This window comes from Wyeomyia smithii, chromosome 2 (genome assembly GCF_029784165.1).
Source record: "Wyeomyia smithii strain HCP4-BCI-WySm-NY-G18 chromosome 2, ASM2978416v1, whole genome shotgun sequence".
NCBI classification, from domain to species: domain Eukaryota; kingdom Metazoa; phylum Arthropoda; class Insecta; order Diptera; family Culicidae; genus Wyeomyia; species Wyeomyia smithii.
The window spans coordinates 125,512,383-125,537,529 of NC_073695.1; the positions used below are offsets into that span (position 1 = coordinate 125,512,383).

General features: G+C 39.4%; 2 protein-coding genes across 2 annotated transcripts in view; one reads left to right on the forward strand and one right to left on the reverse strand.

Annotated features, from left to right (window-relative positions):
- The window catches only part of LOC129725616 (scavenger receptor class B member 1), a 253,463-nt gene that overhangs the window by 170,883 nt on the left and 57,433 nt on the right, over positions 1–25,147 (forward strand). The window lies entirely within an intron of this gene.
- On the reverse strand, positions 22,661–24,661 carry LOC129719868 (uncharacterized). The gene has a single exon (XM_055671284.1). It carries the CDS (start codon positions 24,659–24,661, stop codon positions 22,661–22,663), a length of 2,001 nt encoding a protein of 666 aa, XP_055527259.1.

Genomic DNA, 25,147 nt, shown 5'->3' on the forward strand with positions numbered 1-25,147 from the left:
AAATATTTTTGTTATAGCAATGTAGATTACAACTGTAATTATGATAATTACAATTGTACCAATGCTTAAAGTTCCAAATATATTTACTTTCCATTCAAGAGACTCGTTTTGTAAATAAACACGTTGTAAGATGTTCTTGTGGTTCATAGTTAAGTTTGATAAATATTCTGGAGGTGGAATGTCTACAATATTTTATTCATTAATGATTAATCCGGTTGTAGGTCCATATGATTTTTTATCAATTTCCATAATAAAATTTGTGTATATATTATCGTCCAAATATATTTCGCATTGCTCGCATTGCTCGCATTGCGCCAAGAATGATCCTATTAAATTCTGGGTGTGATTGCTACAATTGGATTGTAACTTCACGTGAACGTTGTTGAGTAGTATGACAGCATCATTGATTTTTTTTATAATTCCTGTTGAATAAACTTTTTCGTAACTGCAATTGGCATGTAGAATCTTTGTCAACTTGCAACTTGGTTTGGTGGTCATATTGTATCAGTATTGCAGATAAAAATATTTGATTCTTCCGGACATTTGTGTGGAGTTTCAAAGATATGTGTATCATTCTTAATTATAGAATTATAATTAATAGAAACTCTCTTGGTTGGCAAATGGCTGGACACGTGTAACTTGAGACCCTAATGTGATCATTCATCTCTGTCCAGCAACCGGAATACGAGTAACCTTAGTGGAGATCGGGTAACCAACCCCCGGTGGAAACTATAGTCGTATGCTGACCGGGAAGGGCGGCTGTATCCCCATATTAGGGGCGGCGTACAACAGCGTCTGACCCAGAGCGGGCGGTTGAATCATGGAATGCTGTATCCCGCCAGCTACACCTAAGATTGCAGCCCCATCAGCAGGATGTAGGTATCGCCACCCTGGTAAGGTAGCATACCGAAACCTTTCTTCAACCACGAATAACGAAATTAGAAACACGGAACGGATCAATCTGCAAAGACCTAGGCTACGAACACGGAAAAAGATTAAGGTAAACGATTGGAAATCGGGTAATTGGAACGTTCGATCTCTCAATGAATCGGCGCGGGCTGGCTTGCTTGCTCGAGAACTACAGCGGCAGGGAGTCGAAATCGCAGCGATTCAGGAGTTTCGGTGGCCAAGTTCCCTTCAGTAGATTCTATTGCACACACTTCTTTCAAGTATTACATCAACTACAGTGGCAAAGCAGCGGAACGGGGCGTCGGTTTCATAGTGCTGGGAAATCAGAAAACAATAGTCATCCGGTGGAGGCCCGTAGATGACCGTATATGCGTGTTGAGGATTAAGGGCAAATTCTCCAACTACAGTTTAATCAACACCACCGACAAACGACAAGTCCAAAGTCCATAAAGTCAAAGATGAGTTCTATGACAAGCTTGAGCGAATCTATGACGAGTGCCCAAAACACGACGTAAGAGTCGTCATCGGAAACGCAAACGCACAGGTTGGGAGGGAGGAATTCTTCCGTCCGGTCATTGGAAGGCATAGCCTCCTCTCGTCAACCAATAAAAACGGCCTGAGGCTGATAAACTTTGCCGCGTCCAGAGGGATGGCTATATGTAGCTTCTTTTTTCCATGTTTGAATATTCGGAAACACACCTGGAGGCATCCAAATGGAGAAGCCTTCTCCCAGATCGATCACGTACTGATTGACAGTCGGCACTTTTCGGATGTTACTGATGTTAGGTCTTTTTGGGGACCAAACATTGAGTCTGACCATTATGTCGTCGTTTGTAAGATCCGCGCACGGTTGTCGAACGTGCTAAAATCTCGCACAGAGAGGAGGACGCGTTTTAACATTCAGCGGTTGAAAGCTGTATCGTGGCAGCAGAATACGCCAGAGAGCTGGATCAGAGAATCGCAGAACAGCAGCAGGAAGGAGTGGAAGTGGAAGGTCTGTGGAGCAGTATCCACGGCGCCATCGAAACGATTGCGAGAGAGGTGGTAGGTACAACGCGTGGAAGACAGCCTAATGGCTGGTTCGATTCCGAGTGCCAGAGAGCGACAGATGAGAAGAATCGTGCCAGGAGCCGCATGCTCACTGCGGCTACGCGCCAGAACAGGGAAAGGTACAGGGGGGCAAGAGCTGCCGAAAATTCACAGTGCAACATTTTTTTTGCCTTGGCTCCTATGTATGATTTTTTGATGAAGTTTGATGCGAAAATAAATTTCCCTGAGTTTGAACATATTTCAACTTAAGGGGCAACAATGGCGCCATTTTGAATTTTTGAGAAACCGGTAATTTGTGTGGTTGAAATATGTTCAAACTCGGGGAAATTCAGTTTTGGCTAAAAATACACAAGAAAATTATATATAGAAGCCAAGGCAGAAAAAAAAGTCAATTTTTGTTGCACTGTGAAATAGAACCCACCGTCGGAAGAAGCGCGAGTACCAGGAGCAGATGCTCGCCAGCGCAGAGGACAGCTATGCTCAAAACGACGTGCGGAGATTCTATAGAACTGTCAACAGAGTCAAAAGCAGGAATTTTCCTGTGCCGGTCATATGTAATGACAAGGACGGCAACCTGCCTACTGATATACCGACGGTTGCAGCCAGGTGGAAGGAGCATTTTCAGGCGCTATTGAACGGTGAGGAGTCGAATGAGCAGAGCAGGAACAAAATGACGATTATGGGTGACGAACAAGCTGTGGAGCCACCAACACAGGAGGAGGTGAAAAAGGCGATTAGTGAGCTGAAAAACGGCAAGGCCGCTGGGAAGGACGGTATCCCGGCCGAACTTCTAGAACCGGGAAGCGAGCGGCTGTACTATGCGACCCACCAGATATAACTAAGGATCTGGGCGGATGAATAAATGCCGAACGACTGGTTGGAAGGTCGATTGGTTTGTGGCAACTATCGAGGCATAACGTTGCTCAACTCCGCATATAAAGTGCTCTCCCGTATTCTGTTCTTCAGATTGAGACCGTTAACGGAATCCTTTGTTGGCGTATACCAGGCTGGTTTTCGACAGAGGCGTTCCACGACGGATCAAATCTTCACCCTGCGGCAGATCCTTGATAAGTTCCGGGAGTACAACTTACCGACTCACCATCTGTTTGTGGATTTCAGGGCGGCGTGCGACTCAGTGAAAAGAAACGAGCTGTGTCAGATCATGCTGGAACACGGTTTCCCTATGAAACTAATTAAGCTGAGTCGTATGACGCTGGAGGGATCGAAATCGTGCGCGCGGATAGCTGGCGAGACATCAGCCGCGTTCATAACGTTAGATGGACTTCAGCAGGGCAGATGGCTTCAGCAGGGGGATACGCTCTCCAACTTACTGTTCAACATCGTTCTTGAAGGTGCAGTACGAAGAGCAAACGTGGAAAGAAACGGTACGATCATCACGAAATCTCACATGTTTCTTGGTTTTGCGGACTGTAGCGGTCATAGTATTTCAAGAATTTGTTTAGAATTAATTTATAATCGATCAACACAATTGTGTTGCGCCAAGATGTAGACAACCGTAGTTTGTCGTATCAGTCGCAACACCCTAGCGCACGCGTCTCTCCGAGAATGTGCATCTCTAGATCAGGCGGTTGAGAAAACCCGAAGTAGTTCCCGTATAGAATTGCCAAAAAATGGTTGGAGAGGGACAGATAGGGCCCAATGACGGCAGCCAAAATGAAACAACCAGCAGAATTGTAGATTTCCGAATATTCACGACGAGATTTGCGGGAAATTACGTACTTCCTGTTAATTCGTACGAAATCACCTTCCCTTATCTGAGGACTAATAATGATCGTTCATTTCGTCCTAGATCGTCAAGCAGTTTGGAAGTGTCGCGTTGAAAGTCTGTTGTCCGCGTTTTCTAATTAATTTTTGTTAAGTAAGTTTAGTGACGTGATTTATTAGTTACTTGTCTTAATTCCTTGTCCTTTTGTGTACAATAGGCTCGTTACAAAGTGAAGTCTAATTGAGATTTATTCAGTGCGAATAGTGCGTTTTGAAATTGTGTGCAAAGTAGAAAGGTAAATGTGCTCAAAGTTCAAAGCCATTGACCCCGACCATATGCTAATGACCCCGTTTGTACAGCCACAAGGCTGCGCACTCTCACCCACAGCCGAACGAGCGAGAGCAGGACAGCGAAAGACGCAACGCGTACCGTTTTTCCCCAGGACGAAATTTTTCCCGGCAGCCGTTTCATCGCGCGGGACATTCGCAGATCGCACTTCATCTGCCCACGTGACCAGCATCGGAACGACAAAAGTCCTCCGGTGAGGCTAGTGGCCGTTTCCGGTCGAGGAATCCCGGAAAGCGGCACTATGCAGTGAATTATTTTCATCATCCAAATCGGCGTGTGCCGATCGACCGCGTTGGCCTAATGTGATCGCCAGCAGCAGCAGTTTAACACGCCAACGACCAACATCAGCATCAGCAGCAGCACACAGCAATCTATTGGTGAGTCGTTCCAATTTACTCTCAAAGCGGTGGGCGCGTCCATGAAGGACCCCACAATTTAATTGTGATTTCCCAATAATCGACTATTAGTCGCACTGGCTGGTATCGAAACCGCGCCCATGATTTTTGTAGTTGAGTGGAGGCCGAAATAGCGTGCACGCGTTTCAGAATTTTTGATCGCCCCACTCAACAAATCTAAATCCCGGGTAGCTAGCCATTTGCTCGCACCGCAGGACGTCACTGCGAATATCCATTCTGGAGCAGCTGATCGAAACTTGAAAAGCACATGGGTCAATGAGCACTAGAGATAGGGAGAGAAAAAACGCACACAATAGGAGCTTAGTCTAGACGATAAGTTACACACATACAATGAAATTTATAATATAAAAGCATGCTTGCTAGATTTAAATACAAACCTGTTCTTCAATAATAATAATATGGAGTTTGTTTCATGCAGATAGTGTTGTAGTTCTGTTTATGTAATGCTCCCGCAAGATTTAAGTCCGGTTCTAGTGTTTCACGTCATTTTGGCTCGTTTTCCGTTTGTGATAGTTTCGTCTTCCGCGTGGCGAGATTCGAATGGTCGGCAAAGCTTTTCTTCCAGATTGCGTACGATCTCTGGTGGTAAATAGCGGCATTACCCGTGATGAGAAATTATAGTGCGGGTGAGAAATCACCGCAAACTCTCTGAGAGAAAAGATGGTGTTGAAGATTTCTGCTGGGGGATAAAAGGGTGTCGACCCGTTTTTGGTGACCGAACTTTGTGTAGCCATCTGGTCCGATCCTGATTCCTTTTTTTTTTGGTATATTCTTTGGAACGACCCTTTAGGGGAGTCTCAACCGGGCAAAACTAATCTAGGTGGGCAGTCTCCGTTTCGGAGTGGCGCTTAAGCTGCCCGCAAGCTAGGGATCGACCAGGGCCGGCTACATATTGGCGCCCAACGCAAAATAACTGCAGATTTTGTTGATGAATGGAGGCAATTTGCTTGATGTTTAGGATATGCAATTGGGTGGAAAATATATTTACATGTTGTTTCATAATTTAATGTCGTTATTTATTCTGAATATTTGTATTATCGTAGTCTAGGTTCATGTTGTTTGATAATCAATGTATAAAGTAAAACTATAAGTTGATGTAGTTGTGACCGCAATTTTTTGAAGATTTTGATAGTGAATTTCGGGGGTAATAAAGCAATATTGAATTGAGGGTGTGATTCGTGTATGATTTAGATTTCGATTATTCTTCAATTATAATTATTAGTAGCGTATTCCAATATTATTAGTTCAAATTTGTTAAATTAAATACATATAATATCCCTATAATCGGTATCAACCGTAAGGCCGTGGAGGAGGCCTTCGTACCTTTTAGGAGGGGAGCAGCGAGATTGGGGCTTGTCATTAACTCTGCCAAAATGAAGTACATGGAAGCTGGCAGAGAGCGTGGAAGTCCCCGTGGTGCTGGTGCTGAGGTGGAGATAGATGAGCAAAATCATTTCAAATCGCCTGGAAATACGCGAAAATTTAATGGACCATTTTTGATTTGAATGAAACTTTGCACACGTATTTGGCTTAGCAAACTGAGCATTTTTCACAGGTGGAGAGATTTTTTACACCCATGAGTTACATTCTAAAAGGGCGTATACCTTTTGGCATAGGTTTTATTCGAAGCATTGTAGCCCAGAAACCGTTGGTTGTATGGAAAAACTGTCTGAGAATGAGTTGTAGGGAATTGAAAATGCACCATAAAAAAATACACTGTACAAAAAAATTTTTTTAACCAAAAAAAATTAAAACTAAACATTAAATTTCAATTTAAAAATAAGAGTTGAATTTTTTTTTATTTTTTTTAACAAACCTTGACGTTAATACGCAACTTTTAAAAAAAAGTCCAGGATGAAGAAATGAAAAATAATTTTTTTATGGTAGATTAATATGACATAGATACTTTACAGAACTAGTTTCACCTTATATTTTATATATATCATAAGTAAATGATTCGTCATCTTTTGAAAACAGCTTCGTTTGTATCTTATTTTCTGAAATCGGAACAAAAGAGTAATACTTTTGTGTGGCAGCTATTGTTATTGATTTTTTGAAAATATTGCTCCATTCTGTTACTCCTTTGTCATATTCTCATATGATTCCCAACTAAATGACATTTTGGATGATTTTTTATTACTTTTCTGATTAGACCAATCATACAATTCTTTTGCGCTTGTAATGGGATGTTCATGTTCTTTAGCAAAACTTGCATTTCCTGCCATTCGTTTTAATATGCCACCAATTGCACGCATTGGGCTTTACCATGAGAAGTCGCAAAAAAATGCCTCTCTGCATCGACGTTATACTTTGTTTCGAACTTGCAAAGACTTGCAAAGTTTTTTCTATTTTTATATTGTGAGGCAGCTCCATCAGACATTAATATCGCTTTTTTAAACTCTATTGTTGTTTTCAAAAAACTCATTAATTTGGCAATGAACACCTGAACCGCAACAGAATCATGATGGAGTACTTTCGATATTATGATGAAGCTGATATTCTTAAGAGTTCCAGATTCTGAATAGTAAACAACGAAGGACGTGACTTGACTATCATTCCAATAACTACACGAATCACAAATTGATAAAGACGTATTAAAATGAGCTTGACTGTTCAATATTTTTAATTTTGCAATAACGTTTTCGTTTAATTTGCGTAAGCTTGATGAGCACCGACGATCGGGAAAGGGTTCACAGCATTTGGGCTTGGTGTATTCCATTTTCACTTTACTGCCGGTAACCGCAAGTCAGTCCCATCTGTAAAAATGTTAAAACGAGAAAACAGCTTCGAAAGATATTTCATTCACGCTCAGTTATCACTTATATAAGATGAATTATTTTGACAATATTCTTGCTAAAATATAGTTTGCATACTAGCCCGCACTAATTACATTGTAAAAACCATTGATATAATTGATTTTATGATAAAAACCTTGAGTGTGACTGACTTGCCGTTACATTGTACACCGACGAGAAAAGTAACCGCAAGTCAGTCACATTGCCATGTTGAAACTATAGTGCGTGTTGACGTGTTGTTATTCGTTGCCGTGGAAAACTGTCAATCCTTCGCTGTTAGGAAGTGTATGTCCATGAGCACCTTTTAAGAAATGTCGACGTTGGAAAATCTCATGATGTACGGAACCGATGAAAGCTTATTCGGTGAGGACTCGGATAAATAAACTGAAGCCGGGACTGCAGTTGGTTCATCCGACAACAAATGTCAAGATGATCCAAATCCATTTGAGGTTCGAGCATCACTTTTGGAGATTTCTTGGAAATATTCCCTGGATTCTGATGGAAGGTTTTAGGATACTCAAGATTTTGCGGATAGATCCACGAAGAAGCGAACCAAGAAAAAAAAATGACTTGAATTCGTTTTAGCAGAAAATTGCTCCACATAAATTCATCACCAATTCAAACTAAAAAATAATCCCAATATTTGATAATTATTACTAGATAACTTGTTTTCATCTAAACGGTCGTATCGAACTTTCTTTTACTCCCCATTCATTTTACTGTTGTATTATGCATGTTTTTTTGTAAATCGGGACTGACTTTCGGTTATTTTTCTTCTGGGACTGACTTGCGGTTACTTTACCTAATGTGACAAGTCGACTTGGTATTGATTTCCACTTTTGTTGAACAAACCACTATTTTTTATCGGTTCATCTGAAAATATACTCAAAGCTAGGCCAAAATACGATGCTAACTCAAAATTGACAAAATTACAGATGGGACTGACTTGCGATTACCGGCAGTTTATTCTTCTTCACAAAATGCAAACTGTTACTAACACATCTGGAGTAGTGCAATCGTATTTATAAACGAAAACAGATATTATAGGTAACCCAGTAGTTATTGGTTGCGTACTTTACAAACAGTTATTATTAGTTAACAAGTAGGTAGTGTTGCACGACAAACATATTTTTTATAAAACATTCGGCAAGGGGGAACGTGTAGGTAGGCTAAGATTTAGCGCTTGAGTTATTTATCCAATCGTTTTGTTGTCAAAGAATGAATTGTATATTTTTGATCAAGCATTCCAATGAATGTATGGTTTTTGCTGGAGAACCATGGACAAATTAAGAAAAACGTGTATTTTCCTAAATAATTATAATTTTTCGAGCTTAAATTAGAAATAACTCGAAAACCAATGCCTTTAGAATGTTTACTACCAAGAGTTTTTTGATTTAAAATGACTCTCTGCATCTTTTAAAATCATCAGAATACAAATATTTTGAAAAATGTTTGAATTAGAATTTTCATAAAAAAATTAATCTATCATAAAAAAATTATTTTTCATTTCTCCATCCTGGACTTTTTTTTTAAAGTTGCGTATTAACGTCAAGTTTCTTTAAAAAAAATAAAAAAAAATTCAACTCTTTTTTTTTAAATTGAAATTTAATGTTTATTTTTAATTTTTTGGATAAAAACTTTTTTTTGTACAGTGTATATTTGTTTTATGGTGCATTTTTAATTCCCTACAACTCATTTTCAGACGGTTTTTCTATACAACCAACGGTTTCTGGGCTACAATGCTTCGAATAAAACCTATGCCAAAAGGCATACGCCCTTTTAGAATGTAACTCATGGGTGTAAAAAATCTCTCCATCTGTGAAAAATGCTCAGTTTGCTAAGCCAAATACGTGTGCAAAGTTTCATTCAAATCAAAAATGGTCGATATTCGACCATAGGTCATTTCGCGCGATCTTGCTCAGATGGGGAACGATTTTAAGTGGTTGACGAGTTCGTTTATCTTGGTACACTTGTGACATGTGACAACGATATGAGCCGTGAAGTGACGAATTGCAGCTGCGAACAGGGCCTTCTACGGACTACGTAACCAGCTGAGGTCCCGTAGTTTACAAACTCGCAAAAAACTAGCGCTGTATAGGACGCTGATACTCCCGGTGGCCCTTCACGGATATGAAGCATGGACGCTGAAGGAAGCTGATCGACGAGTGCTCGGAGTTTTTGAGCGTAAAGCTCTGCGATCGATACTTGGCGGTAAACAAGAAGATGGAGTGTGGCGCAAACGCATGAACCACGAGTTGTACCAGGTATACAAACATGCTGATATAGTGAAGGTAAGACAGCGGGGCAGGCTTCAGTGAGCTGGACATGTGGCCAGAATGCCTGACGAGAGTGCCGCCAAAACTATCTTCAGTAGAGAACCAGGAAGAGGCCGTCGACTCCGTGGTAGGCCTCGCACGCGGTGGATGTGCGCGGTTGAAGAAGATGCACGATCTGCTGGTGTACGAGGAGACTGAAGAACGGCTGCCCAAGACAAAAGAAGCTTTAATCTTTAATTTGTTCGGCCCTAGACCGGTAAACGGTCCGTTAGCCAACAAAGTAAGTAAAGTAAAGTAAGTAAAAAACTCTCTTTTCATCTTGTATAATGGCTTCTAAGTATTCATAACCGTATTTTTCTTTAGAAAATTTTCAGCATGTACATTCATAATGACATGTGCTGTTGATTCAGATAATAATTCGTATAAATTGACATAATGACATGTGCTGTTGATTTAGATAATAATTCGTATGAATTGACATAAATGTTTGCTTGCTAAAAAATGCTGCTGGTTTTTATAAAATCTTTGAGAGATAAAATTCGGCCACTCGGAATTCCATGTTTAACTAATAAAATAGCCAATTTGATGTTTTATTGTATCTATATTCAGTAATATAGTTATGAGGTTTAATTCTATAACATGTTGATGTTGAGATTTGTACTCTAATTCTAGCAGGGCGTTAGTAATCTTACTAATTTGTTGGATTCTTCCATTCGCAGCTTGATTAATAAATACTTGTTCATTATTATTTTCGATCAATTTGTTCATGGTATCATTGATTGTTTTTAAATCATCTGCATCAGGCGTGCCAGCTATCCATTTCCAAACTGTCCCGATTTTGTCCCATCGCTTGGCACGGTATTTTTCCGGATTGATTTTTAAAAATGTTTGTTGTAATAATATATTTTTGTTTTGTAACAATTCATATAATTGGTTGTTATACATTTTTGTATTTATTAATTTATCAAAATTATCTATTGTTTTTTCAAAGTTATATAATTCAATTGATTGCATAATTCTAACATAATTTAGTTTTAATTTACATTTTTCTAGATGCACAATGGCTACTGGATTATTATTTAAATCGTGTATTTTAATATTTGCGTAGATAATTGAGAGATTCATACATAATTCAAATAATTTTATAAATCTCTGTGAATTTTCTTGTTTATGTCTAGAGAACTCTTGAATTGATAAATTATCGATGTTGACTCCTGTATATACATTCTTGTGAGTATCCTTTATAAACGAATGGATTCAATTATTATATTTCTGAACAGCTACCTGTATCAAATCATTAATCTGCATTTCTCTAGTAGAACTTGTATGTCTAATACATCTTATTATTTCATGAAGTGTAGAATGTATTCGTTCAACTTGCCCGCATGCTTGTCTTTTCTCCTCAGAAAACCTCTAGAGTGCAGGAGAACATCTTGCTCTGCGGAAACAACTGCCGTCACACTAAAGAGCAAATCAAGGCTCATGCTAGAAGAGAGTGACAAACGATTTTCATCTGTTGAGCTACCTGAACGCACTGCGGTGAAATCTGAAATCTCTCTCTTGCGAGACAATGAACTAAGGTGTACTTCCTCACAGGTGTGGACATCACGCACAATAATTGGCCCTGACGACTCTGTTAATATTGGTTTGGTTTTTACTTGCGAAAGTGAAGGAGGGACATATTTTTGCTTTTGTTTTCACACATAAATTGAAAATTGCATATGAGAATTCGCGTAGGTGCGAACAGCCTTCAAAATCTCTTTTACTTGTGTCAGGGCCAATTACACTGCAAAGCTATCTGCGGTGCGTTTCACAGTTGGTTTCTTGAGCATGGCAGAAGAGGAAAAGAGATTGGGAGAAAAACAATAGACTGCGTTGCCCGTGCCGCTCGTGCCGATCGAATTTAGTCTGGTGGAATTCATTTTCACAGTGTAGCTACGCGAGGAGTTTTTTTTTTCACCTTCCGGACTACTCGCCAGTGGACACTGTTGTATATTTCTGCGTTTTCTCTGTAGATTGATTCACCCCTCTTGTTTCTATCAGATTTGGGGTGAGCTGGAAGTGTGTTTGTCTCTCTGTAAGCTGGTTGAGATACTTTGGAGTGGAGAAAGAAGCAGTGTGGTGAAAGCATTTGCTACACGCAGGCGCATACTGGAAGGGAAGTGTGCGGTGAACTTTTTCTCCTCTCCTTTCACATACTGAGGAGAATGACAAGCATGCTTGCCCATTTGTTTCAGAATGATTCATCATTGATCTTTTTGTTACTTCCAAAATTGTACTTCATACTAGAAAGTGACAATCAAAAGGGGCGTCATTTGCTTCCCACATGAAAGCTTGCATGAAAGCTTGTGTTCAGGACCAAGTGGACAGACATTGCTGCTGTTTCCACCGTTATTGGAGCAACTGCATTGCAAATAAATGTTTCTTTTTCTTTTTTTATATTTTAAATAATTTATTACTAATATTTTTTTCTAGTTAAATTAGTAGTTTCTAGTTAAATTTTCTTAGTGTCGCATCTGCGGAGGCGATCGATTGACCTATTTATTACAAGTTTAGCAATTAGCTCTACAATTGGCTTAAGTCGTATCTTGAACATAGAGTGCAGTTTGTGAAGATCCGGAGATGTAGATCGAACTCGTTTATTGTTCAGTCATGAGTACCACAAGGCAGTCATCTAGGCCCATTGCTGTTCGTGCTTTTGATGAATGAACTGCCTGATGTGATCGGTCATGCAATCGTTTTGATTTACACAGATGATGTGAAATTGTTTCTCCTTATCAAACATAATGATGACTGCCAAAGATTGCAGAGTGATTTAGAAATCTTCGGAAGATTCTATGCTAGTTGTGGACCACATGTGAATGCGAACAAATGCTCAGTACTGACATTTACTAGGGAAGCTCACCCCGTATTGTACAATTATGCTCATACAAATAATGTTGTACCACGTGCTGAATATGTTCGCGATTTAGGCGTAACCTTCGACTGTACACTGTCTTTCACAAAACACATTGACAAAGTAATCGTGGATAGCCTAAAACTTTCCTCTCTCATCAGAAGGTATGGCCGAGACCTTGATGATCCTCATGCGATACTAGCAATCTACAAAGGACTTGTTAGAAGCAAACTTGATTTCACAAGTGTCGTTTGGCGGCCTTACTACGTAACTCACATACAGCGAATCGAAGCAGTCCAAAAAAAAATTCTTTAAGTTTGCGCTTAGGAATCTCGGGTGGAATGGAGAAGAACTACCTCCCTATCAAGATCTGTGCTCTCAGGTGAACCTTGACACGATTAACTCACGACACAAGATAAACGACATCGACCTCTTCACGAACAGTTTATCCGGACATAACATAGGCTTAGCTTATACTTCAAACGACAACTGTATTAGTGTTTAATTTTAATGTTTGACTAGTCTAGGTAATTTTCTCAGTCTTATATTTATATCTATGTATGTAGCTAACCTGTATAAGTGGAATGTGAAATTAATTATTATTAAGAATGTAATGTAAAAATTATTATTAAGAATAAGTACCGGCCTTCAGCCTATATTCGAATTCAAATAAAAATTTGTCATTAAATTTTAGGAAATATTTTGGTACATACATAGGTTATATTTTGGTACGTATATATGGTAAGATACAGACTTGGTAAAGCACGCGCCGCACTAGGAGCGGAACGCAAATTGATCTCTTGCTTGCTAGGTAACACGCACTCAAGCTAGCTGCTTCGGTCGCCGACTCGGCACGTGAGGAATAAGAGAATAGCACCAAACAGGTGATAGCTCTTTGTTGGTGTTTTTATAAAGTTACATGGAGCGCGCGGTGTAGCCCCGATCCATTTTTGCTTGCTTTTTGCTTTGTGGCATCTCCGCCTCCTTGTACTCTGATTCTCCTTGCTATGTATATTACACGTTGAGCTAGCGCACAGTGAGCGCTGACGACGTTTGCGGGTGAATGGGTGACTATATATTTGTGTTGTTTTTAAAATAAAATGTCTTGAATTTAACGAAATGAAATTTAATGAAGTTCAATGAAATGAAGCAGCAAAATAATGCCCTGTTTAACAACACCGGTGTAGCCAAGGATACAAAAAGGGTTCAAGTGATAACTAATCAGTAGTCTAAACTGATTTTTTAATTCTTTTTATAGTTTGAAAAGAACATGCGGTGAAAATTTTTTTATTGCAACAGTTGAAATTGCTTGGCTTTGTTTGTTTCGTTCTCACATTTGATATCTTTTCACACGTGTACTGTCCACACGCGCAAACCAGGAGACTAACTTACCATTTTTGGAAAAATGAAGCAAGAATAAAATTAGGGTGTTCTACGAGGTGTTGCTCTTTAAATAAAGAAATCTTGATATAGGGTTAAGAACCGAAGCGCATTACACAGTTTTAAAGAAACCATACGTTTCGGTAAATACTTGCTCTAATATGAGGTTTAAATTGCCTTATATTTTTAAGCCTTCAGCCAAAGAATACAGTAGAGAATGATCAAGACACTATTTTGATACTTTCCGTCGTTTCAGGACGCATAATCATCAATTATCAATTCACAACACGAGTTCATATTTCAAAAAATATTACAAAATTCCTATTCGAACTTGGTAAAGCCCGCACAGCATCTCGAGCAAAGCTTGATTGTAGCTCTGCTTCATAACCCACACGCAATCGGTCTAGGTGCTTTAATTTTCACCTGTTAGTTATTAAATTATTGAATGAACCTTCTACATATCAGGTTCATATCGATTTCCAACTGTTTTTAGTACTTAAATTAAAATGTTCGAATGTACAACAATCGCAAATAAAAACAAAATAATAAGGAGCGCATTTTATTACTTTTATTACTTTTTATTTCATTAACTAGTTGAATATGCTGCTTATGTTGAACAGAAGGATGGTTTTCGTAAAACAAATGCAAATATGTCCTGTATTTTCGAAGAAATAAAGTTATTTAAATACATTTGAGGGACATAACAAATTCGTTAGTTATTTTGCCACCCACGGATTTTTCGAAAACTCTATAAGAAATTTTAAACCCACTGTACATACGCATATTGCAATACAGATAGGACTCGATTATCTGGAGGCACAATCATCCGGAGGCTCGGTTATCCGGGGTTCGATCATGCGGGGAGAATGGCTTGATTATTTCGAGTTGCTATTTTTCTTCGATTTCGGATTTTGTTGACTGTTCTACCTTGAAATACCAACTTTGATTCAGTATTTTGCGTTATATGCTGCGTAGTCAATTCAATGATGCAAAAAGGGGAGGAGCAAGATTGATTTTGGTTCAACTTATTATTTTTGAATTTCCACTATTTTGACGGTCACCGTACCCGTCGCATGGATGGGTTGCTTCTGAATAAATCTTAGTCGCTTTCTCTGATCCGCAGCTTATCTAGCCGCAACGCTTTTATAATTACCAATAAGAGACATACAGGGGATGGTCAAAATAAGTAGGATAGGCAAAATTTTGATGAAATTTGAAATGCTATAGCTTTGCTAAACGTTATACGATTTTAATAATTCGAACACCAATGAACTGGAAAACTTTTGAAGTTTCATTTTCTGACCCCAGATCTGGCCTAGGTCACCGGATATGGGAAATATTCCTGAGTTCCGGTAGGCATGTCAAACCTGCTAATTCTTGGATGGATTTGGTAATGGGTTACCTGATAAAAATGCTCATTTGCATCATTGGCATAGATGAAAAAATCATTTCTGAAGCGATAGGTTCATCAAGATCCTGAATCGGCCAAGAACTCATCGAGAAATGGCTATTTTTCATCCGGAAGTCCTCAGAGGAACCTTTAGTAGGGGACATTTACGTTTTTGCACCAAATATAGCGTGTTTCACCTCTATCTTCAGGATTTTTTATCAGGAATCTTTTAAAAGACAGATATCTGAATATAGGCTGCATTGGCCACTTCCGGAACGACCTTGAGGCCCCGAAGGAACCCGTAGTGGGAGAATTCACATTTCTGCATCAAAATATAGCATGCGACACCTCTATCTTCAGAATTTTTCATCAGGAATCATTCAAAAGACATATTTTTTTTTAAATACAGATTACGTTGGCCACTCCCGGAACGATCCAGATTCCCCGGAGGAACCCGGAATTGGGACATTTACATTTCTGCATCAAATAAAGCGTGCGACACTTCTACCTTCAAGACTTTTCATCAGGAACCATCAAGAAGACATATTTTTGAATACAGATTACGTTGGCCACTCCCGGGATGATCCGGATACCCCGTAGGAACCCGGAAATGGGGACATTTACATTACTGCATCAAAAAAAGCGTGCGACACTTCTATCTTCAGGATTTTTCATCAGGAATCATACAAAAAAAATATTTCCAAATATAGGCTGCATTGGTCACTTCCGGAACAACTTGGATGCCTCGAAGGAACCCGTAGTGGGAGAATTTACATTTCTGCATCAAAATATAGCATGCGACACCTCTATCTTCAGAATTTTTCATCAGGAATCATCCAAAGACATATTTTTTAAATACAGATTACGTTGGCCACTCTCGGAACGATTCAGATGCCCCGGAGGAACCCGGAATGGGGACATTTACATTTCTGCATCCAATAAAGCGTGCGACAGCTCTATCTTCAGGATTTTTCATCAGGAATCATCAAAAAGACATATTTTTGAATTCAGACTGCATTGGCCACTACCGGCACAATCTAAATACCCCGGAGGAACCCTAATGAAAAATCTTGAAAAATCTTGCAGCTCTATGCGCACGCTTTATTTGATGCAGAAATGTAAATGTCCCCATTCCGGGTTCCTTCGAGCATCCGGATCTTCCTTCGGGGCATCCAGGTTATTCCGGAAGTGGCCAATGCAGCCTATATTAGGAAATATTTTTTTTGTAAGATTCCTGATGAAAAATCCTGAAGATAGAAGTGTCGCACGCTTTATTTGATGCAGTAATGTAAATGTTCCCATTTCCGGGTTCCTACGAGGTATCCGGATCATCCCGGGAGTGGCCAACGTAATATGTATTCAAAAAAATGTCTTCTTGATGGTTCCTGATTAAAAGTCTTGAAGGTAGAAGCGTCGCACGCTTTATGTGATGCAAAAATGTAAATGTCCCAACTCCGGGTTCCTCCGGGGAATCTGGATCGTTCCGGGAGTGGCCAACGTAATCTGTATTTGAAAAAATATGTCTTTTGAATGATTCCTGATGAAAAATTCTGAAGATAGAGGTGTCGCATGCTATATTTTGATGCAGAAATGTGAATTCTCCCACTACGGGTTCCTTCGGGGCCTCCAGGTCGTTCCGGAAGTGGCCAAAGCAGCCAATATTCAGATATATGTCTTTTAAAAGATTCCTGATAAAAATCCTGAAGATAGAGGTGTAACACGCTATATTTGGTGCAAAAACGTAAAATGTCCCCTACTAAAGGTTCCTCTGATGACTTCCGGATGAAAAATAGCCTTTCTCGATGAGTTCTTGGCCGATTCCGGATCTTGATGAACCATTCGCTTCAGAAATGATTTTGTCATCTATGCCAATGATGCAAATGAGCATTTTTATCAGGTAACCCATTACCAAATCCATCCAAAAATTAGCAGGTTTGACATGCCTACCGGAACTCAGGAATATTTCCTATATCCGGTAACCTAGGCCAGATCTGGGGTCAGAAAATGGAACTTCAAAAGTTTTCCAGTTCAATGGTGTTCGAATTATTAAAATCGAATAACGTTTAGCAAAGCTATAGCATTTCAAATTTCATCAAAATTTTGTCTATCCTACTTATTTTGACTATTCCCTGTATAAAAAGGGTGTTTTAGCGGCTTCATGTTTCCTTCATAATTATTCTGGATCTTATTTCGGAATCTGGTGACCGATTACGATAGAGTTTATTGGAATATGAAGGCAGCTATACCTTTAAAATTTAATATGTTGCGTATAAATCCGTTCAGACATATCCGAGATAAATTAACTTAAATAAACTGAAGTGGTTTATATGATAAACATCGACATCGACCATTAGACCATTTCTAAATATTTATGTCGGCACATTTACACTTATTTTCTTAGCAATCTAGCTGTTCTTGACAAGCGAAAATAGAAAAAAAAAAAACAAAATAAATAAACGGTTCTATTATCCGGAGAATTCGGTTATCCGGAGTGAAATATTATTCAATGCTCCGGGTAATTGAGTCCGACCAGTACATACATTCAGAGTTGCGATTTATCATCAGTCCAGCTACTCATGTGTTAATTCTGATTGAAAAAGCGAGACATAATAAGATATATTTTATTTGATTTAATCTCCATTAATGAATATTCTTTGATATGATAAAAAAAAATAATGAAAATAAAAAATTTTCATACTAATTAAATTATAATAATATTCACCCTGGGCTCAGTAACGAAAATCAATTTAAGGCTTAAACGGAAGAGAAAAGTGCTTCCAAGCACCTTGCACATAAGCTAATAGCCGAATTGAAAAACACATGTTTGCCATCACAATGCACAGTAGCAGGTCTCTATACAAAAGTCGGAAAAAAACCTAAAAGACTTTTTCATATGATTGGAAATTACATATTATTACAATTTTGGAGTGGTGAGCTCATTTCTGATGTCAGAAAATGTCGAAAATAGCAATTTATGCACCTAAAGTGCCGTTAGACCTTTCTCATGATCAGGTTTTTGCTTTTGCTGAGCAACGATGTGCAAAACGGGACCCAAAAATCTGAAAAGTACAATAAATTTCCCATTGAATGTTGGTTATCCGATCGTTCCGAACTGTTTCACAAGATTGTACGGTAGAAATGAAATTAAAAATACATGATTTTTTAGCTTCCCTGCAATATGTTTACCTCGATTGAGAAATTGGTTGCGTTTATGGCAAATCTTGAAAATCAACCAAAAAGTACACAAATTTCCCTTCAAAATGACTCTTTTTGAATCAAAATCGGATCAAAACTGAGGAAGTTTCAGGTGTTTGAAGTTGAGCTAAAAATTGTGATTTCAAACATGAAAATAATCCAAATTGCCTGATATAGCAACATTCGAAGTGCGATTAAAAATTGATATCTCAACCGATTGTCATGAAACTTTGGGGAAAGGTCGTTTACACTTTGAGAATCTACGAAAAAATGCAAAAAATCAAAAATATTGACATGAAAAATCGAGGTTTTTTCCGGCTTTCGACCACTGTGCAATGTTACCGGCTCAGTCAATGTAATGCAAATAAAAAAACAACGCAAATCTACTTATATCGCTAAAACTATTAATTTATCAAATCTCAAATATCATCAATTTGACTAACGTTTATAACAACAGCTTTTGATTTATGAAAGCATAATCTTGATTACGAATAGCATAGACGAAATGCAGTAAGCTCACGATCCGTAATGAAGGTAAATGATATCACCCGTATTGCATTCATTGTTATAAATCAATAGAATTATTTTTTCATGCGAGTAAATATCACGCTGTTGAAATGATAATATTATTTTGGATAATTCAGTGTCTGTACTGTAAACAGTAGGATGTTGACACTAGCGGAAATCATTGTATACTTGTTTACTAAAAAGTACAAACCACGCATCATCCAAGTTGGCGGATTGCAAGAGCAAGACATGTTTACCATTTATTAGAAGCCACATCAAATTAGAATTACATCAAAACGAACATGTTCAACTACACAAGCACTCAGCCATCATCCCTCCCTGCTCATCAATCCATAGCAGCACTGCAGCAGAGTAAACATCAAAAGCTGTGCGCGAGCGGCCTCAGTCCAGCCGACGCACTGGCGGTTCAAAACAGAACGAAAAAGATAAAACGTTCAATGTGCCTCCCGGTGACGAACACAAGGTTACGGCACTGCATTCGTAGCTTCTTAGCTCTTGCGCCGAGCTGGGGCTTGCTGCGAATGTCGCATGAAAAGATAATACGCTCGTGGTGATGGGTGCCTAGAATTTGGCGATGTCACCGAGCGGCTCGGAGCGGTGCTTTTACCAAGTCTGGTAAGATATATTCATTTTACTATCTGGCACTCCTCTAGTCAATAAATATAACATGCTATTGAATACGGGTCAATTTTTCTTATATAAATGTATCAAATCAGTTTTTCATTTGCTTTTTTCAATAAATATTAAACATTCGATTTCAATTAATTTAATTTATTTATTTTTTCACATAAGCGTGTTTCATAGTGTTTATTTCTTTATTCGGAGGTAACTGCTTCCCTGCACATAATAGACATGGATTAAATGTCTATAAGAGTCCAGTGGTATGCTTTCTTCCAATTGTACAGTCTCGTGGATTATAATAAAGCTCCTGCAATAAAAAATAACGATAAAAATGGAATGATTGTGTCAAAAACTAATGACTTTTTACGGCTAGTTCTGGAGGAAATCAATCAGCGATACACTGCGCAAATTTGGACATATCAACAAGTGAGAAGTAGCGTTAGCTGTGTAAAATCCCACTATGATGAGCGTCAGAAATTTTTTGTGTTGCGAATCCAATTTATGGTGTTGCCGCAGTAATTTCGGATAATCTTTCCTTTTCATTTTGCTAATGTATGTCCTCAAGAATGTTTTGGTTGACCAATGTTGATAATAAGGAATGCCTAGACCGATCAGGAAAGTAATTTCTTTCTGTAACAGCGTCCTTTGGGAATAGTGTACTTTCAGACCAATTTTGTAATTTTCCACTTCACAACAGAAAAAATCTCTTGCAACTAAGCTTCACCGACATTATTTGGGTAATCCAATGTTACATCATGTCCTAAATGACAAAAACGTTCACTGTTATGATAAACGTGCCAAAAACTTTCGATCGTTTAACGTTGGCAGGATTTATATTGTTATTGGAGAAAAATTATGGAAGCTGTTCGCCTAATAGATTTGTGCTCTAAACAGTACCGAAACCATAAAGCAATCAGAGAAGTAGGGTAGAACTGGAGTTTAGTTGACCACCTGAGCTCTTTCACGAAATGACACATTATAAATATACTTATTTTGATTGGTGCTTTGCCAATTTCAATAATGTTCTTCACCAGAAATGTTGCAACAGACGTTTACAATAAAATTCTTGATTAAAGCTGTAAAAAACCATTTTTTAATAACAGCTGCCTGGTTTGCCATGGTTCGTTAACGTTTTCATAAGGAATGGCTTCACCAAAAACTGTACTGACATCAAACTTTCCGAGCGAAAATTACCAGGTTAATAATAGTGTCTTTAAAAGATATGCAAAAAATTTAACTAGAAAAACACTTAAAATATTGAAAAAATTAGTGGTCCAATTAAGGGTGAAAACAAATATGTTTTCCTTATTTCGACACGCTTAATTCGAACGAAAGCTATCATTGAAGTAACGCAGCGAATCATAGTAACCATAGATTTGTTTTGATCGTGTTGTTGTAAAAAATGGTTGGTAAAATGGGAAAAACGCCGAAAACTGGTGAAAAATATAGTGAAGCTGCAGTTTCTGAGTGTCTTCAAGCTATAAAAAGTGATATGTCGACTAGAGAAGCTTGTAGGCGCTACAATGTTCCGCGATCCACCGTATTGTTTCGTGCAAGCAGGAAGTCGTCATGCAAATCGCGAAAAGGCAAGCCAACTGCATTGACTGCCGCGGAAGAGGATTCAATTGTTCGCTGGATAACACGGATGGCACGTAAAGGATTCCCTATTACCAAAGAGCGGCTGCAGTCTACAGTTGCAAGATTCATTACAGAGAATCCTCGTCATTCGGACTGCAAGATGAAAGCCGGTATGTTGATACAGCAGTATTTTTTTTTTGTTATTTAATGCTATTGCAATATAGCCTGTGTTAGATTATAAATGGTACTGTGGATTTATGAAGCGTCGCCCAGAACTCTCAGTGCGAAAGCCAGAATTGGTTTCATCAGCGGCAGCTACGGTTGAAGAGGAAAATTCACGCAACTGGTTCCGTACTGTACGAGAGCTGTTCCGTGAAGACGGGAATGAGGAAGTACTGAGTGACCCTCGCCGTATATTCAACGGAGATGAAATTGGGTTCTGTATGGACCCAGAGACCAAGGCCGTGATTATTCCTAAGAAAGAGAAGAACGCCAATCTCATTGATACCGGTTCGTTACCGGAACGTTACCGTCTAGAAGTCCTACAATGCAGCGGGTTTGAAGGTACCGCCATGTTGCGTTTTACCTTACCAAAGGATTCCAGCCGACGTTGTTCAGTGTTTTCCGGCTGATTGGGGAATAGCTAAGTCAGACAGTTGTTGGCAGACAAAAGAGACATTTTTGGCCTACATAAAAAATGTATTCCATCCGTGGGTTCTAGAAAAACAGATTCCTCTGCCAGTAGCGTACTTCGTAGACGGGCACAAAAGCCACACTGCTTTTGAAACGTCGGAAGAATGCACACAATTCGGGATCATCCTGGTATGTTTGTATGCTAATAGTACTCACATTATTCAACCGGCGGAAGTGGCAATGTTTCGCTCTCTGAAAGCTGCGTGGTGATCATGAGCGCACCCATGGCAGGAGGAAAATCCGAGATGAATTTGTGAAATATTATTTAAATTTTTTTTTGATTTGATTGATTCAATATTTATAGGTCGAGTAGTTCGGATGAACGAGTTCCCTGGTATACTTCAGGCGGCTATTGACAAGTCCTTCAAGAAAGAAACCGTTACCAATGGATTTCGAGCTTGCGGATTGTTCCCTTTCGATGAAAATGCAGTAGATTACTCGAAGTGCATTGCTGGCTCGAAAGACTCAGAATTCAACTCTAATGCCAATCCTGAATGCGCTGTCGAGCACAATCTAGGATCCTTTCCCGAATTGAATCCCAAAGTCGTTCCTAGCCTCAATACCGTTTCCGATCCAGATCCTACAAATTCTGGTCATGATCGAGATGATTGTGTATCGTATTAATTGATATTTTTCGGTGAACAATTACAAAACATTTCTTACTTTGCGTGACGTTTCGGCCTACTGTCGCGTTTTAGCCATCTTCTGACGCCTGCAATTTTATTTAAAAAACAAACATTTTTAAAAAATACATAAAAATAAACACATAAAAACGTTTTGTCATAATTGTCGCTTTTTTCTTTCACAACTCACAATTCGATCGTCGCAGCTTTTCGTCACCTCTTTCAGCGCCGCACGATCAGGTATCACTGTCTGGCGGGTGTGCTGTGATGATGTGTCGATCGTCGCATTTGTTTCCTCTCCACCGTCCGCTGTTTGTGCCTTGCCGTAGCTTTACCACAAGCGCATTGTAGTTGGTGTTGAACGTTCCGCACTCACGCTGGAGGTTCACCGCGTTGCGTTCGCCAACCAACTTGATGTGGAATGTCTCTGCTGTGATTCTGCTTTCCTGGTCAACAATACGTTCTAGGATCGTCACTTTTTCGAAATCAAACACATGTCCGTCACCTAGCGTGTGTTGTGTCAGGCCCGTTCGGTTGTCTTTGCGTTTGATGTCATTTTTATGCTCTCCTATTCTTGTGTCCAATTTTCTGCTCGTCTGCCCAACATACATTTTTCCATCTCCAGTTCCACAAGGGATAGAATATACAACATTTTTTTGTTGCTCTGGTGGAATGGTATCTTTGAGTTTGCTGAAAATAACGTCTTTTACTTTATTTTTGGGTTTGACGGCTAGTGTCAACCCGTTCTTTTTGAGAGTTTTTTGCAGTTTCTCACTCAAGCATGGAACATACTGCGTCGTAACATATTTGGTCTCCTCTTTTTCACCATTATTTTGCAGTCCGTTGTAGTGTTTGTGTACCCTTTGTGCCAGAACATTTTGGACGAACCATTCAGGATAGTTGTTGCATTTAAGTATATTTTTGACCTTTTTTATCGCCTGTGGACGATTTTCCGCATCAGTCAATTTGATTGCTCTGTCCACAAGGGCCACTGCCGTGTTGCGCTTATGCGTAAATGGGCTTTCAGAGTTGAAGTCCAAATACCGTCCTTTCTCCTGCTTGGGTAACCAGCTCTTCTTCACAATTCCGTTTCTTCTAGTTAACATCATGTCCAGGAATTTAAGCCGACCACTTTCCTCCCTTTCCACGGTAAACTGAAGCCTGTCGTGAAAATCATTAAATGTTGCCAAAATTTGGTCAAGATGATTCTCCCGTGCGATGCAAAAACAATCATCTACGTACCGCCTATACACCAGCATACCTATTTGTTTCTGCTCTGCCTTGTACATACACTCCTGTTCCAGGCGTTCCATCACAAGGTTGGCTATCACCGGCGATAGAGCCGATCCCATTGGTACTCCGAATTTTTGCATGTGGTAGATTCCACGATAGGTGAAGTACGTTGAATCCAATACCAACTTAACCGCTGTCAGGAAACTTCGTCTGTCGATCTTCGTGTGCTCCTCCACCCCACTCCACCTTTCCTCTATACACTCCAACGCATATTGTACTGGAACATTCGTGTACAGCGACTTGACATCCAAAGAGAATAGGACATGCTCATCGGGAATCTGCGTTCCTGCTATTTGTTGGGCAAACTCGAAGCTGTTTTTCACATGGTGTTCGGTTTTCCCAACAATGTTACCCAATATGCTCGACAAAAACTGAGCCATGTTGAATGTTGCCGAACCGATTGTTGAAACAACCGGTCTCAACGGTCTGCCTTCCTTATGAATTTTAGGTAATCCATATATCCGGGGTGGGTTGCTACTCGTCGATTTGATGCTTCGGTGGATGCTTTTCTCTATGTACTTATGTTGCAGCCACCCATCGGCCATTGCGTTGATGGCTTTTTGTACCTTATTGGTCGGATCTTTTTTCAGTTTCTGGTATGTCTCCTCATCGTTTAGCAACTCCATCATTTTCATGTGGTAGTCTTCAGCTTCCATTATTACTGTTTTATTGCCTTTGTCCGCCTTTATGATGATCAGATTTGGGTGTTCCTTCAGGTACTGTTTTGTCGCCGAAATGTCCTTTTCCATCCATTCCAGCTTGCCGTGCCTGGGTTGTCTCGTGTAATTTATATGGTTCGTTATTGCTGTAGAAATTCCCCCCCGAATCTCGTCCGCATTCTCTTTTGATCGTATCCCTTTCTCGATCCCTGCCACTATTTCCACATATGGGATTTTTGTTTTATTCTGTACGTTGAAATTTGGTCCCAATAACAACGTTCTCATCACGAAGTCTGGTACTTGGGTGGATGTGATGTTTTCTACCCATTCTTTTTCTGTGGTTTGAAGGTACCGCCATGTTGCGTTTTACCTTACCAAAGGATTCCAGCCGACGTTGTTCAGTGTTTTCCGGCTGATTGGGGAATAGCTAAGTCAGACAGTTGTTGGCAGACAAAAGAGACATTTTTGGCCTACATAAAAAATGTATTCCATCCGTGGGTTCTAGAAAAACAGATTCCTCTGCCAGTAGCGTACTTCGTAGACGGGCACAAAAGCCACACTGCTTTTGAAACGTCGGAAGAATGCACACAACTCGGGATCATCCTGGTATGTTTGTATGCTAATAGTACTCACATTATTCAACCGGCGGAAGTGGCAATGTTTCGCTCTCTGAAAGCTGCGTGGTGATCATGAGCGCACCCATGGCAGGAGGAAAATCCGAGATGAATTTGTGAAATATTATTTAAAATTTTTTTTGATTTGATTGATTCA